Genomic DNA, 16,204 nt, shown 5'->3' with positions numbered 1-16,204 from the left:
CCATTCCAGCAATTCAGTTAGCTTATTGTTATTGTTGTTATTATTATTATATTATTATTATTATTATTTTATATTTATTACTTTAATGTAATCCAATCATAATTTGCATTGTTAACATTTAGTTTATCTAGTTCGAATAAATTAGAAAATATTAAATAATTAACAAAATCTAAGCATTTTATATCAACCAACTTTGCAGCAGTTAATCGTATATTGTTTTTTCATCAATAATTTCAATCTTGCAACTTCAATCTTGCAACTTCAATCTTGCAATCATTTAAGCGCTAAAGGAGGTGATGCGGCAAATTATAAGCAGCCAATATTTGAGGAAAAACCAAAACATATAAAAAGAGTGATTTTTATATGACAGAAATAATTAAAATTATGAAAAATAACTAGATGACCTTCGTGCCTTAGAAATAATAAATTCTGTGTTTTTAGAGGAGTTTCATTAACTTGAATAAACGAAATGAAATAATTAGCAGGACATTTTGCTTACGGTTGCATCCTGCATGCGTCGCTACGCATTTTCTTGTTAAACAAATCGCGATTTACGGAAAATTCTTCGAAAGAAAACTCCTGGCAGAAATTCTTTGCAGGAAAAAATTCTTCGCAGAAAAATTCTTTGCAGGGAAATTCTTCGCGGAAAAATATTTCGCCAGAACATTTTTCGCCAGAAAAAATTTATCGATAAATGATTAATTTTTTTTAGGTGTGATTGGGATGTTTTCATTGGTCCTTGGATAAAAATCCCCGGAAAAATGCCTTTCGGATAAAAGCCCTCTGGATATAAACCTCCGGAGCAAAAAACTCCCGGGGAAATACCCGTAGACAAAAACCCCTCGAAAAAAAACCCGAACGAAAACCCCCTTGACTAAAACCCCCTGAACAAAAAACCTCGGAAAAATATCCCTCGGACAAAATCCCTTCGTGCATTAAACACCCCAAGCAAAAAACTCCCCTGAGAAAACCTCCCGTACAATATACTCCCGAGCCAAAAATCCTCCCAGATAAAAATTCCCGGTGCAATACACCCCCAAACAAAAAATTACTTCTACGAAGTGTTTCGATTCCTCTTTTCAATGTGCGCTATTTTGTTTTGAGTTTTTTCGGAATTTTCTTTTGTGTGCGGTTTTTTGTTCGTGGGTTTATTGCACATGGGGTTTGTCCTGGGTTTTTGTCTGGTCACCGTTTTCGTTCACAACTAAAAACTTCTGCGAGTGTAAAAATTGCTGTATTTTAAAAGAATTATTTGCCAAAAATTCATCGCTAGAAGATTAAAAATTTATTGGTTAGTATTATGTGATTGGGGTGTTTTCACTGACATTTCAAAAATTCTTCTGTATTTTTAATAAATTAATTTTTGTTTTAATACATTTCGGACTATATTCCTCTCGAATATATGATAAATATATGATAAATGAAAAAGGAAAAAGAAAATTAGTAGACAATGGTCACACATAAGTCAAGGATGGCGCTACAGATCAAAAAGTGTTATGGAAATGCAGCGAATTTCAACGTACCCATTGTCGAGCCCGAGTACATTCAGACGATACTGAAATTTTAAAACGGATAGTTGAGCACAAATATGCTGCAAATATTGCAAGAATCCAAGCAGCGATATCCATTTGGTGGTTTATCACATCCATTCGTTGGTCAATTGCCTTCAATTACCACGTTAAGGAAAAAAGTTCGCAACACAAAGAAATCTTCAACTTCTCACCAGTTCGGCAAATTGGTATGCTGATGGAACTTTCAAAACTGTGCCGCCATTGTTCACTCAACTATACACAATTCATGTTATTGATGGCGACCGTGTTATTTTTGCACTATTACCATCAAAAACGGGAAAAATTTATCGTCGTTTTTTTAATCAACTTATTTGCTTACAGCCAAATTTGGCTGCAGCTTCGATTATGATCGACTTTGAACTGTCAGCTATTAAATCTATAAGTTTGCTTTCGAATAACCTGATTTATTAATCTAAAATAGAAAATCCAAAAGTATTTTAATATTATTTTTCTTAGCAATCGGATCAATTAACTTTATGAAATCTGCTGCGCATTGACTTTTTGTAGTGGAAATCCAAGCATATCTACTAAAATGATCTACCAAAATATGCATATATTTCTTTGGTGACATATTACCGGCAAATCCACCAACTGTGTCAATGGAAATAATTTGGAATGGTTCTGTCGCGGGTCCTAGTTTTGACATTAATCCGATGATTCTATTTTTTCTAGTTTTGTTCTCTAAACATATAGTGCAACTTTTACAAAATTCTTCAATTAGTTGATCAAAGTTTTTGAAATAATAAAATGGCCTTATTTTCTCTTTCAATGTTCTAGCTCCAATATGTCCATAATATTCATGTACCTTTTTTATTATTCTTAAACCAAATTTATCAGAAACAAATATCCTTGATTTGTCCTTCAATTTTTTGTAAATAATACCATGGCGTTTTTCAATCTTCTTGGCACTCTTTAATTCAGTCATGTTATCATTTTGATCCTGAAGAATTTCAGGTCTTTCAATTAAATTTACAACTTGGACTGCATCCTCATTTTCAAAATATTCTAATACTGGTGATCGAGAAAGTAAATCAGCCATTATATTTTCCTTTCCTTTCTTATAAATAATTTTAAAGTTGAATTGAGACAAATAGTGCACTAAATCGCCCAATATATCATCTGTTCTACTTTTCGTTTTTAGATTCTCAAGAGGTTTGTGGTCACTACAAACAACAAATTCATGACCAATCAAATAATATTGCCAGTATTTTATTGCGTCTTTGATAGCTTTGCATTCAAGATGGATGATGTCCATTTTCTTTTTCTGATAATTTTCTTGAGAAGTATGCGACAGGATGTAACAAACCATCAGGATGTAGTTGTTTCAAAGTAGCTCCCATTCCTTTATAACTGGCATCAATTTCAATATAAGTGTCTTTGGCTTTATCGTAAATGGCTAAGATTGGCTGAGAACATAAATATTCTTTTATCAAGTTGAAAGAATCTTCACAATCTTGGGACCAATGAAACTTAACATTTTTTTTCAAGAGCTTATGCAGTGGTTCAAATTTTTGAGCACTATTTTCGATATATTTAAGGTAGAAGTTAATAGATCCTAACACACTTCTAACTCCTGTTTTATCTGTTGGTCTCTTAAGATTCTTGATGGCGATTAAATTTTCTTGAGCTGGTGCTACTTTATTTTCTTGAATAAAATGTCCAAGATATTTAATGGTTTTAGCAACGAACTTACATTTTCCTAATTTTAATTTAAAACCTTCTTCTGTGATAATTTGTAGAATTTTTTCAATATTCTCGACATTTCAATTTCTAAACATAGGTTTTCCTTCGCTAAGGCATAGTCTATTAAAGAACCAACTAAATATTTGTAATTATATGCGGTTCTTCTTTCTCCATTCTGACCAATTAGTTAAGCCGATCTTTTTTAAATTTGATTCGTACCAATCTTTCGGTGACCCAGATAAAAAGAAGCGTAATGCTTCTATGAAATTAGTAGGATTCAGTATTTTATGCCTTCTACTTTCATTTTCAAATTTCTCTATCCATTCAGTAGGGTTTTGCTTTTTGTTGAATTTATCCAGAATAAATTTTTTCTCAACGTCTTGCAGCTTAAAGTTATCATTTAGACTTAGTTTAGCTTCTAATTCCTTAATTCGTTCATTTAAAAAATTGTCATCTGGTTCATCTCTATGTTTATTATCAATAATTTTTTCTTCTAACATATTATCTAAAAAACATAGATTTTCGTCTTCGTCGTAATATTCTTTTCTCAATTCATCATCGAGTTTGATGCAAATTTTGCGATAACCGTTGATAGGTTTGATGGAATTAATTGTATTTATTATTGCTCGCTTCGTAGATAGAGCTTCGTGCAAACTTAAATCTTTCATCTCTTCAGGTAGGACATACCATGTTTCTTTATTTTCCGATATGCCCGCTAATTCAAATTCGTCATTATTTCTTTTAATAATATGAAAATACAACTTACTGGTTATTGAAGCCATCTTCTTTTTTTTGGAATTTAATTTATAAGTTTGCTTTCGAATAACCTGATTTATTAATCTAAAATAGAAAATCCAAATGAGTGAATAAAGAACATAAATAAAATGAATTGAAACAATATGAAATATTACAGAAATTATAAATGAATAACCAACCTAAAATAGAAAAATTAAATTCCGGGATCGTTTACAAAGCCAACAATAATAAAATATTACCACGTGCAATAATCAAATATGACCACGTGCTATTTGCATTTATATATAAGATGATACCAAAGTAATGAAACCTAATTTACAAGCACAGAATAGAAATAGATAGGTAATTATATGAAATATAATTTACAAATCTTTTGGTGACACGGTTTTGGCTTTTAAACAAAATGGCTGTTTTTCTACTTCAGCCAGTGCATTTGGCATAGCATTCACGCTAAGGGTCTTCAACGACGTTATGAAACAGACGCTGAATTTGCTCTAAAGATGCGGATGCTCTCGGCCTTTGCTTTTGTACCCCAGCTGATATTGTTGAAAAGTTTGAACGGCTATCAGGAGAATTTCCAGCTGAAGGGGTACCAGTCATATATTACTTTAAGGACACATGGATTGGACATCAAAATCGTCGTCAAAGAAGGCCTCCCTGTTTTCGATCCGAACCTAGGAGCTGTTATGATGCTGCATTAATATTCGCTCCCAAAACTAATAATTCTTGCGAAGGATGGCATAAAGCCTATGGCGAATTAATTAGAGCGAGTCACCCGACTGCTTGGAAATTTATCAATGGCTTAAGGATGAGCAAGCCCTAAACGAAGGAAAATTGAACGATATCTCGCCGTCAGAGACCGCCCAGCAACGAAAAAGTGCTGTCGTGGTACTGCCATACGCCTTCAAAGAATTGTGGAAAATTATGCGATTTGTGACATTTACGTGGATTGACTTATAATTTTAGTTTTTGAACTTTTTGTACATTATCATTTCAATATTTTTGTTTCAAATAAATAAAAATTGTTTACTGAGTAGTATTTTATCTTCTGAAGCAATAAACCTAAAAGAACTTGTTCATTTATTTAATGCTTTATTTTTTGAAGCAATAATTAAATTAATTAAAACGATAAAACAATTGCCTTATTATGGAGCACTTTGCAAAACTGAAATCCATTACAAAGAATTTTCCTGCGAAAAATTTTCCCCGTGAAGAATTTTCGTGCCAAGAATTTTTCCCGTGAAGCATTTTCCTTGCAAAAAATTTTCTGTGAAGAAATTTTCTCGCTAAGAATGTTCTGCGAAGAATTTTCCGGACATCAGTAATCGCGCATACCCAGTTGCTCCAGCGTGCATGCATGTTAGACATGACCTCTCCCGAAACGATGAACAAACAAACAAAAATCCGAACTCCTAATGAAAGTTTTTATTGTTACCGATCTGGACATCGGGAATTACATTTTTCAGTATTCCGATCATAATACTACTTACATACATATTATTTACATAGTACTACTTAATTATTTCCCGATAGTTTTACATTGTTCAAGTATTGGTAATCGAAGCATCTATTGTTAACTCAAAAGTATCGGCCTTTTTTGGAATAGTCGTTTTTTTTCTCATTCCCATAATCAGTGCTGAAATTTCATTTTCCTGGTCGACGTCAAGAACTATCTTGTTTGATTTACTTAAGGTATTGTATCAATGAATTTTTATTTGCGACTCCACATAACGATGTATTGATAATAAAGTGTCAGATTCTTGTTTCGCATCGAGAAAATAAAAAAAAAACAAATAAAATTATTAAAATTCTTTGTTGCTTTGTTTTGCTTCAAAGATTACTAAGTTTTTAGATTTTTGCCTGAATTGTAAATGAAGTTATTTTTGATTATATTTTTTAGCTTCTAGATATTATTAAAAAGTTTTATATTAATATTAAAAATTTTTAAATCTTGAATTACAAATTTTTTACCTTTTTGATTTATTAAAATGTAATTTAGTACATTTGTTTAACAAACAAATTTTGATTACTTTGAGCAGAATTTCTCGAATATAAAAGAAACAGTTATTTTCATAATTAAACGTATGTCATCATAGCGATTCAACCAGATGTTATATAATAATATCACCTAATTTAAAATTGACAGATTGAACAATAATTTAATGTTGCAAATATTTTGATAGCAGTGGCATTTGATGGCTGTGGCTCAGTACAATTTTGCTGCTCGGTCGGACATTGAGTTGAGTATCACAAAAGGAAAGATATATACAGTTTTGAGGACCTGTGACCTTGATGGCAACGGAGAGTGGTGTCTTTTGAAGGAATTAAATGATGGAAGAAGCAATGGCGCGAAGATTAAATGTGGTTACGTCCCTACCAACTACATATCCATTCTAAAATAAACTTTCATTAAAGAACGTTTTCGATTAAGACGTTTAATTTCCAAACATTTTATTGTGAAATACTAAATTTGTTTTGTTATGCATAATCATCAAAATTTATATTCTTCAAGAGTATATTTATTCTTCTACTTACACTTATAAAGCTAAAATATTATATTTGTACATTGATTTAATATCTTTAAACTACTGCATAAAGTCATGTTCACATTAATTTGAATTCTTCATATTATGGTGTTTATTATTTTGTTAATTTCTAATCAAAACATCCGTAACTGTGATTATTAATTTTTTATCTTACTATATTCAATTTTATTTATTTTTCTTTTCAAATATACTATAATCATAATATAATGTTAATTTTCGCGTCCTATTTTTAACATTGAAAGCAGAAGACCAGCTGAGTTATAGTTTTCGGTATGCCTACCCACCTACTTGCCAGCCCTTGCTCTACTTTTACGTGTACATTTTATCAAAGAATCAGATTTTCATGTTTGTTTTCCCTCTCAATTAGTTATAATTTTATAACTTTTTTCTATTTTGTATTTTTTCGTGTACGACAAGCATGCCTATGTGAGTCACCGTCACTTGACGATCTTTAATTTGGTCCATAAATGATTTTGTCTCCAAACATATAGAATATAATGTTATATTAGAATAGAATGTTGTATTCTATAAATATGTCTCCAAATAAAAGGTTGATTTAAAAATATTTGTATGCATCAGCGTCAATTTTTGCAAAAAAGCTCTTGAGGCTTCTTTTAATTCCAATGAGTAAAAGAAATTACCAAGTTTGTTTTTTGACGTTTCAAAATTAACAGTAATTTAATATAAGTTATATGATAGAAATTAATTTCATTCAACAAAAATACAATTTAGTTATTATATGTGGACTTGAAATATCAAACAACCTTGGAAGGAGTAGCCTTCTAATCAATTTACCCTGCTGCCTTCTTTGAACCATCAGTTAATTTTTTTATTCTTAATCACCAAGGGGCGGTGTATCAATGATGAATTTCGAAACCTTAATTGATTGTGTACGTATATGAGCAGCACATAAGCTAAATACCCCTTATTAATATGCCAATGACTGCTTATTATAACGCAAAGGTCTATAAATTTTAATATATATATATATTTATTTTATATATTTTCTTTCTCGAGCTTTATCCTTTCAGGACATTGGCGACCATCGACCTCCACAAAACCCATTCTTTAACACTTTGCAGCAGTTGAAATGTGGTGATATTCAACAAGTGGCACAAGGACTTCAAAAATATAATTATTCTTGCAATCTTTCCAGTAGTTGTTAGATTTTTCATTCCTTTCTTCCGCATGATGTGGGTGAAAAAACTGTAACTGCCCCGTCGGATTAATTGTAGTAATTTCCTCTCTTCATAACCAGACTGTTTTAATACAACCCTATTGGGGGTATGAGGGGTCCATCTAATTTTCATAATTCTTCTCAAAAACCACATCTTAACAGCATCAATCCTTTTTCTATTTCTTTAGAAATTGTGTAGGATTCAGAGCCGTATGCGAGCGCTGGAAAAATTTAAAACGCTAATAGTTTTAATTTTGTTGACATTCTGATCTTTCTGTTGGTGAGGATGTTTTGAATTTCAAAATATGCATCTTTCGCCATAGCTTTCCTTCGTTTGATATCCACATCAAAACCGAGATAAATTTTATATAAACAAAATTTATTAAACGCTAACTAAAATGAGAGCTATCTACATTTTAAACATTTAGCATATTTGTGTGTGCGAACTCTATCAATCATATTTATCACTTTTTTTTAATTTTTGTTGAAATTTTTGTTCGATAACATTGCGCACCAAAAAAAATTTTGTTGTATATTTTCAGTCAAATTTTATTTTGGGTAAATGGCAACACAAATTTTTTATTTCCTCTAGTTTGCTCCAGGTTCTTCAGGTATAAAAATTTCCCACTCCGAATTTTCCGACTCCGGGTCAAAATTTTCGACTACAGGTTATAAACCCACAAAAAATTTTTCAACTCTTGCATTTTACTTGGATATCTCTACGAAATATAAAATACTTCCAAAAACACTAAATCGGTCATTTAAATTTGTTTTTTTATAGTAAAATTACCTATGTTGTAAAACATAGTAAAAGAAAATTATAGTTATGACTTCATTTTTCAATATTATTGCATATTTCTATGTTAAACATCAATCAATCAAACATCGTTTAGCGTCCAGAGACCCGCAGTTCTCCTGAGGTAGGATGTTATGTTAAACATACATATCTTCTAAAAAAAACACGATCTTAAAAATATTTTAGAAAAAAAATATATATAATTTCAAATTCTTAACACATTCTGAAGTAGAATGAAAAATACTCCGGCTCTCAAAACATTCCAACTCCGACAAAAATCTCCCACCGACTCCGATACTGCTAGTTTCTGAAATGAATAATAGTTATGAAATTGTATTTTTTTCTTTTTTTAAATACTTGTCAAGTTATCATGTTCTATTATTGTTATAACTAACTTTCGATGCATCTAGACAGTGGCGAATCCAGACAACTTTGACGGGGGGCCAAGACCAAGATTTTTTTAAATATTTGACGACTGGGAGGAGGAATTGTTTAAAACAGTCGATGACCGGGAGGGAATTAATTTAAAATTTTTTTTCAAAAATTAGTTGACGACCGAGGGGAATTTTAAAAAAGTTGATGACTGTGTGGAACTCAAAAATTTTTTCGAAAAATTTTCAATGTTTATTGGAAGGGCCCACGGTGTGACAGGAGACCAACTTTTTCGTAATGTCAATTTTCTTTCAAAAAAACTCCGTTTCCGTTAAAACAACCGCATAACCACCTTCACTAACCAGTGCCCCCCGGCCCCCTAGATTTGCCACTGCACCAGGCCAGCTTCAATTGTAGAAAGAAATCAGAGAGTGTGTTGTATTTTACCTAAATGCTTTGGCAAATAAATTTCTAATATTTTCAATAAATGCAGCGAGTAAAATTTTATGATAACATCGAAATTAATCAGCAGACTTATTAAAATTAATAAATAAAAATACTAAGTAATAAAATAGCAACAAATAAATTTTAATAGAAAGAACAGATTTTTCAGCAAAACAATTGCAACAAACATTTATATTATAACAATGTAAAGATACATTTGTTTTTTTTCATAGGTTTGCACCTTTTATTTATACATGTTCTAAGTTTTAACCAAGTAATCATATACATCAGGCTACTATAGTTAAAGATAATCCTTTTGCTCAAAGTTAAATAGGATCTTTTTGCAATCACCGTGAAGGTAACGATAACAATTAACATTTTTGTGAGTTTAACTTTTAATCTTACTCCCAATATTTCTTATCTCAATTTCAATTCTGGTTACTTATCAAAATGTCTGCATTTTGCTCTTTTTTCTTTAGTGCTCGTTATCGGTGCTCGAATTTTGATTCCTATTTAATGTCTCATCTGATATAGCTAATTTAACCACAATTTGCTGAATGAATTTTTTTTGAAAGTCATTTTGCTGAAAGATAATTTGCAACATGTTGCCGGAAAAATGTTTTGCCAAATGACATTCTGCCGAAAATTTTTTGCCGAATGCTATTTGATTAATGATAAACTCATTGAAACTTGTTCTTGTAATTCATTGGTAAATTTCCAGACAGTAAGATGATGTGCTCCAATTAATTGACCGAACCGACGATCAATCAATCAATCAAATCAATCAATCAATCATTTATTTTATAATTTTCGCGATGTTTAACAGCGCTCCTCAATGAATTTTGCAAACAGATGGGTCTTGAGATTCGCTCTGAACTCTGTAAGTGATGGAGAAGTAGTCAGAAAAGGAGGTAGAGAGTTCTAGAGAAAAGTGCCAGAAAAAAGCAAATGCAGATTTATCAAAAGAGTGTTTAACACAAGTTAAAAAGAAGGGAAAACAAGAAGACCATCATATACCGGGGTATTTAGGTTATCTGATAAATACATAGGAAATAATTTAGATTGAGACTCATACATAAATGTGCAAATTTTAAAAATTATTCTTTATTTTATAGGTAGCCAGTGCAAGAGAACAAGATAGAGAGATATTATAGAAAAGAATGAGGCACGAGCAACTAGACAAGCAGTAGAGTTAAAAGCTTTACTTAAAGGATAGAGTGTAGAGTTAGGAAGACCATAGTAGAGCGAGTTACAATAACCAACCCTAAATAAGACTAACGAAGTGACAAGAAGGAGAAGAGTTAGATCGTCAAGAAAAGGCAAAAGTTTTTTTTTCTACCTAGATGAAAGTAAGAACTTCTAGCAACATTAATACTCTGAGAGGAAAGAGAGAACTTGTGAGAAATATCAAGAGTTTTAGAATCAGGTAAGATAATAGGAGAAATAGTGTTTAGAGTTATTAAAACAAATAAATTCAAATTTAGATGGATTAAGTTTAAGGCACAGAGTCAGACCAAGCGATAATTGAAGAAAGATATAGAGATTAATTATGAAGGGCACTATTGAGATTATATGGAGGAAAAGAAGTAAAAATATAAGAATCATCAGCATATAGTTGACTCAGTTGACTATGAAAGAAAAATTCATACGATGTCATACTTGTACGAAAGTCCATTAAAACAATTCTATAACTTTATTGAAAAAAAAGCAGTCGGTATATATATATATATATATATATATATATATATATATATATGAATTTAATTAGATTGCTAATTTGAGATGGAATGGGATGAAGACTAGGTTGGATGAGATGAGAGTGTTGCTAACTTCACCAAATGCGTTACGGAGATCAAGAAGTGTACGATAATGGTTTGTTGATGTTTCCTCATACCGTTGAGTAGGTGAGTTAGAAGTTGATTGTTCTGGAAATAATGAGGTGTTGTCAACATCGCTTGCAGGTTAAATTTTTATTTGAATTCTTCATGCATTCTGTATGATCGTCGATGCATAATCAAGCCCTTGATATAAGTATAATATTAAGTTATTTTCTTAATTAATTGAACAGTTATCGACAGAATTTGCATTACAAATATCAAGAAAAATTTTTACGTTAGAACTTACAGAACGTACAACGCTTTTTTTATTTGAGTTAGCAATATCTTTTATACAACGCCAGGAGTGCCTTTATAAATTATTGTTTTATCGCAATCTGTGCATTTATTTGAATTAAATATGGATATTGAGTTTACTAAAATAATTAAAATAAAATAATAAATATTATTAAAATTACATTTGAAAAAATGCCATCCTTCATATAATTTTGTAAATCTAATAAAATAATTTTAAAACTAATTAAAATGATAAAAAACTAAAATTATGCATAAAAACACTAAGTTGAACAAAATTGGCCAACTCTCTCATGCATATTAATGTTATCATATTAATGCAAATACTATTATTATTATTATATAGGAATAATTTTATACTTCAATCTCGCACGAGTGCACTAAAAGAGAAAATTATAATGAGTTAAGCTGAAAAATTAAAAAGTTGGTCATATTTTGAATTAGTTTATTCATAATATGGTTATTTTTAAGTTGCATCTTGTAAGCAAAGAACGTGCGGAATTTGCGTTCACATGGTTTGTTTTTTTGTCGAAACGCTTTAGTTAGTATCCGCGAAAAATTATATTTTGTGATAATAATAATTATAAACAGCGATAATAATTGTGGCTGATTTAAATTATCGATTGGTTAATTTTGGATTTGTTGTTTGTCTGCTATTTTTATTTTGCTCTATTGGACAAACAGAAAATTTCAATTTTAAACACTTGTATGCACAAACTGTTATCCATTTTCAGAATTATCAACTTGAAAGTTTATATAGATATTGAATTAAGGCCAGTTGTCTTTCCGTGATAAATAGCAATAACAAACACAATACACCTGGGCACATTACGTCATTTCTACATACTTACCAAAGATAATAAAATTTACTTTGATGTTTTTTACGATAGTTCGTGCTTCGAATGTTTTAACAAGCGCACATTGGGACTGTTTTAGTATATAAAGTTCGCTTCCTTTGAAATTCTATTGACGTTTTCCAGTTGAAAAATTTCAATTAATTTTAAAATGGCTGTTATGTTTACTTTATACAATTCAATAACAATAAAGTCAGTTACATCAATAAGAACGTTTCGCTAGCTTTTGGAAAATATTTTTGGAAAAAAAATCTGTTTTGTTGCGCAACTTTGACGCACATTCAGAGTAGCAGGCATTCTCTTTCTATTTTAATTGCACTTGATACTTTGTGCCACAGAGATCTGCATGACATGACATGAACAGACAATAGCAAAAAATGCTGCGTGACATTACGACGAACTTTCGGATTTTGGTAAAACTTGTGTTTAATTAAATCGAAACACAATGAAACACCTATAATTCAAACTCACCAGCACAAAAATAAATAAAAACTGTAAAAATCGTCATGCTTTGAAGATAAGTGTTAACTAATGTGAATTTTTCTGTTGGGTTAGAGTTACTGTGAGATCGATTTCTATAAGAATAAAAAATAACTGCTGGTCGTTTTTCAAAACTGTTGCAAAAGCATACCAATATGCTATCGATTGGATGGAGATGTCTTCAACATCAGGCCTCTACTGGCAAAATCAAGAACGAAAATGGTCATTGTTCGCGACCTTCTCTTTGCCAATTATTGTGCTCTGGTTGCACATTCACAAAGTGAAGTTCAATCTTTTTTCAATCGATTTCATACAGCAGCTAAAATATTTGGTCTCAAAGTAAGTTTAAAGAAAACATAGGCCTTACATCAAAACTACCCAATTTCATCTAGCTCGACGGCCACCGTATCAGCAGATGGTTTGCAGTTAAATTCTGTCAAAAAATTGTCATATTAGTAGCTACATCTTAAATACCGCTGCCATCAATAGTGACGTCCCAGCCAGGCTCTTAAAGGCTGTTGGTTTATTTGGGGAATTGGGTAGACGCCTCTGCAAAGAACATTGGGTGTCTCTGGCTACTAAAAAGAAGCAGATGTACTGATTACTCTGCTATATGGTTGTAAAACATGGACGGCTTAACGACGCCACATATGAAAGCTCGATCAATCTCACACGAAATGTCTTCGAGCTATTGGTCACATCAAATGGGAAGATAGTGTCAAATGTCATGGTAGTGGAAGGGTGTGGTACTATGGGTATTAAAGAACTGCTGTTCTAGGTACAATTTTGTTGGTCAGGGCACATTTTTGCATGCTGGATTCAAGAATTTCAAAACAAGTTTTTGGGTACTCGTTTTTCAAGTGGTCCAGATTGTAGATTTAAGGACAGTCTGAAAGGAAACTTAAAGAAGTGTGGATTAGATTCTTAGATTCTAAAACATTGTGCACTAAAGCCCAAAAGCGTACGAAATGTAGATCAAGCTCACAAGGGCGGCGGTTTCCGTCTTTAAACAGGCACTAATCGCAACTCTGGTTGACAAAAGAAAACGGCGAAACAGGTTGCCAGGATGGAAGCGGCACAAGGTTGTAGGTCTGTGGAACCTGTGATCGCCGATGTTTGTCAAGAATTGGACCTTTTGCCCGCATGAAGTAATATCAATCACCCAGTTCTTTGTCCACGAAAATGCAGTCCACAGCTAAGTTTTTGTTCAAGTTTCCAATGAAATGAAATAAAAATAAACATCATAAAATGACATCCTTAATTAACAACAGGTAAATATTTAATCGATTATAAATTATTTTAAATTGATAATAAATAAACAAAGAAACAAATGTATAAATATATAAATAAAAAGATATTTGACCAATCAATGACACGGGAACCAATACAACCTGCCTATTTTAAACTGAACGTGCCACTGCTTTGTGCTTTTTTTGAGAACGCTAGCCGATTCGTAAGCACCACCGGTATGATGCTCATCTTAATATTCACGTGTCCGGCAAAAACTTCGATGTTAACAAAAACTTGTTAAATAAAAAAAATTTTTTAGAAACAATCAAGAGGTATCTTTCAAAAATACCATTGATTCCTGCTTGTTTATATTTTGTCCGAGGAATATCGCCACAACCGCATACATTGAGTGGGTATTCTACGATATCATTTCACCAATCAATGAGTATTCACCGGTCTCAAATTTACGCGCAACATCAACAGACCACTATAGATTAATGATAAATAAAATAACATAATTCGATTTTGTAAATACACAATACCCAGCCGGACGGTTGGCAACATCATCATCCATATATAATCATCATCCAAACAATTGGCATCCTCCCTCATCTTATCATCATTACAACTCAACCAAATTTTAGAAAAATCAAAGTACGAAACTAAAGCACGTTTTTGTTTTTTATGTGCACACTTCTGAAAAATAATAATATATTAAAACAAATAGATTTTTTAATTTAGCCAAAAAACTGCTCAACAGAAACTATTTTGTTTATATATCTGGTCATAAAAGTCACATTGAAGTAAAACTTTTCATACTTTGCATTATTAAAAATTTGACGCTTTTGAGCAAATTAGGAAAACAAAATTCTACAATGATTTTGCTGTAAATTGTCAACGAACGACAAAAAAGGTAATAAACAAGCAAAGACGGAGAATCAAATTCGCGGCCATAAATATGAGACTAAGCTGACGTTGACTTTTGTGGCGGGAATTATGTTAATCCGATGAATGAGAGTTGCAGTAGTTACTTGGTACTTGCAGTGAGGCACAAGAAAATTGTTTCTTATTCAATACTAGCATGCTAGTGAAATTTCTTTTTAGTTCGAATGTAGAAATAACAAATGTGGCGCTTTGTATAATATTAAACTTTGCAAGTTTAGTTGGATCATAAAATTTCAGTTAGTTATATAATTGCTAACGGGACATCTTTTTTTGTCAAAATGGCCTTCAAACAAAATTTATTTGCAAGTAGGCAAAGGGAAATTTTTACAATCGTAGGTTTTATTTACTCAATAATTTATTAGTTTTTTTTAAATCTTTTTTATCGGAGGATTAATATTTTAACCATAGCTTGGTAGAAAATAGGCGTGGCGAAGTCGGCAAATATTTGAATGCTTCTGGTGTCAGTCGGTCGTTCAGAATATGGACTTCTTTTTAACAAAAATCCCTTAAACAGTTCAATAAATCAATAAAACGGATAAGAGTGCACATGTTACGTAAAAGACTTCATATTGTGACAGCTGGCAATTTCTAAGCTCTGCGTCGGTAGCTTGATATGAGAATATCAGTAGCTTTCCTTGGACTCGTTTTGTTACGAGGTGTGTATAAATCAAATGGTGAGTCTACTGAAGAATTATGGATTGCTGATGGTCGCAGGGATTTTATTTCATGAGCTGCAGCAGGTTAGTGTTATGGATGAGAAAATCTATCGCTAAATAACTTATAGTTTTTATTCTAATTTAGGTTTAGGTATCTAAGAAGATTTATTCGCTTCGATGATAAAATAACTAAATGCTTTTTTACAATTGATGAAAGGCTAACTCTATATCGAGGCATGTGTAGCATTATTTAATATATGCAAGCAAAGCCGGCCAAGTATGGTTTAAAAATTTGTATGTGTTGCGATGCTGAAAGCAAATAAATATGTTTGTAATGCAAGTATATATTGTGGCAAAAATAAGGATGATGAAAAGCCCCTTGAAAGTGGATTCTTCCCATGTAGAAATTAGCAAAGAAGACTCCAAGTGGCGAACCCATGGCAATTCCATCAGTTTGTTTGTAAAGTTGGTTGTCGGGACTATAAAATTGGGCTTCCACAGTACGTATTTCAAGAAGTTTTTTAAGATGGTCTTTAGGGATATCTCGTGGGGTGATATCGGAATG

The 16,204-nt window shown here is 31.7% G+C and overlaps 1 protein-coding gene across 1 annotated transcript; it reads right to left on the bottom strand.

Moving 5' to 3' along the window:
* Positions 1-3,403: 3,403 nt before the first annotated feature.
* On the bottom strand, positions 3,404-4,036 carry HELRODRAFT_175823 (hypothetical protein; the record flags this gene model as incomplete). The annotated part of the gene is made up of 1 exon (XM_009023205.1): positions 3,404-4,036. The coding sequence occupies one exon, from the start codon at positions 4,034-4,036 to the stop codon at positions 3,404-3,406; it is 633 nt and encodes a 210-aa protein (XP_009021453.1).
* Between the last annotated feature and the right edge of the window lie 12,168 nt (positions 4,037-16,204).

This window comes from Helobdella robusta (assembly GCF_000326865.2).
Source record: "Helobdella robusta unplaced genomic scaffold HELROscaffold_35, whole genome shotgun sequence".
Taxonomy (NCBI): Eukaryota; Metazoa; Annelida; class Clitellata; order Rhynchobdellida; family Glossiphoniidae; genus Helobdella; species Helobdella robusta.
This window is presented reverse-complemented; position numbering and strand designations above follow the sequence as displayed.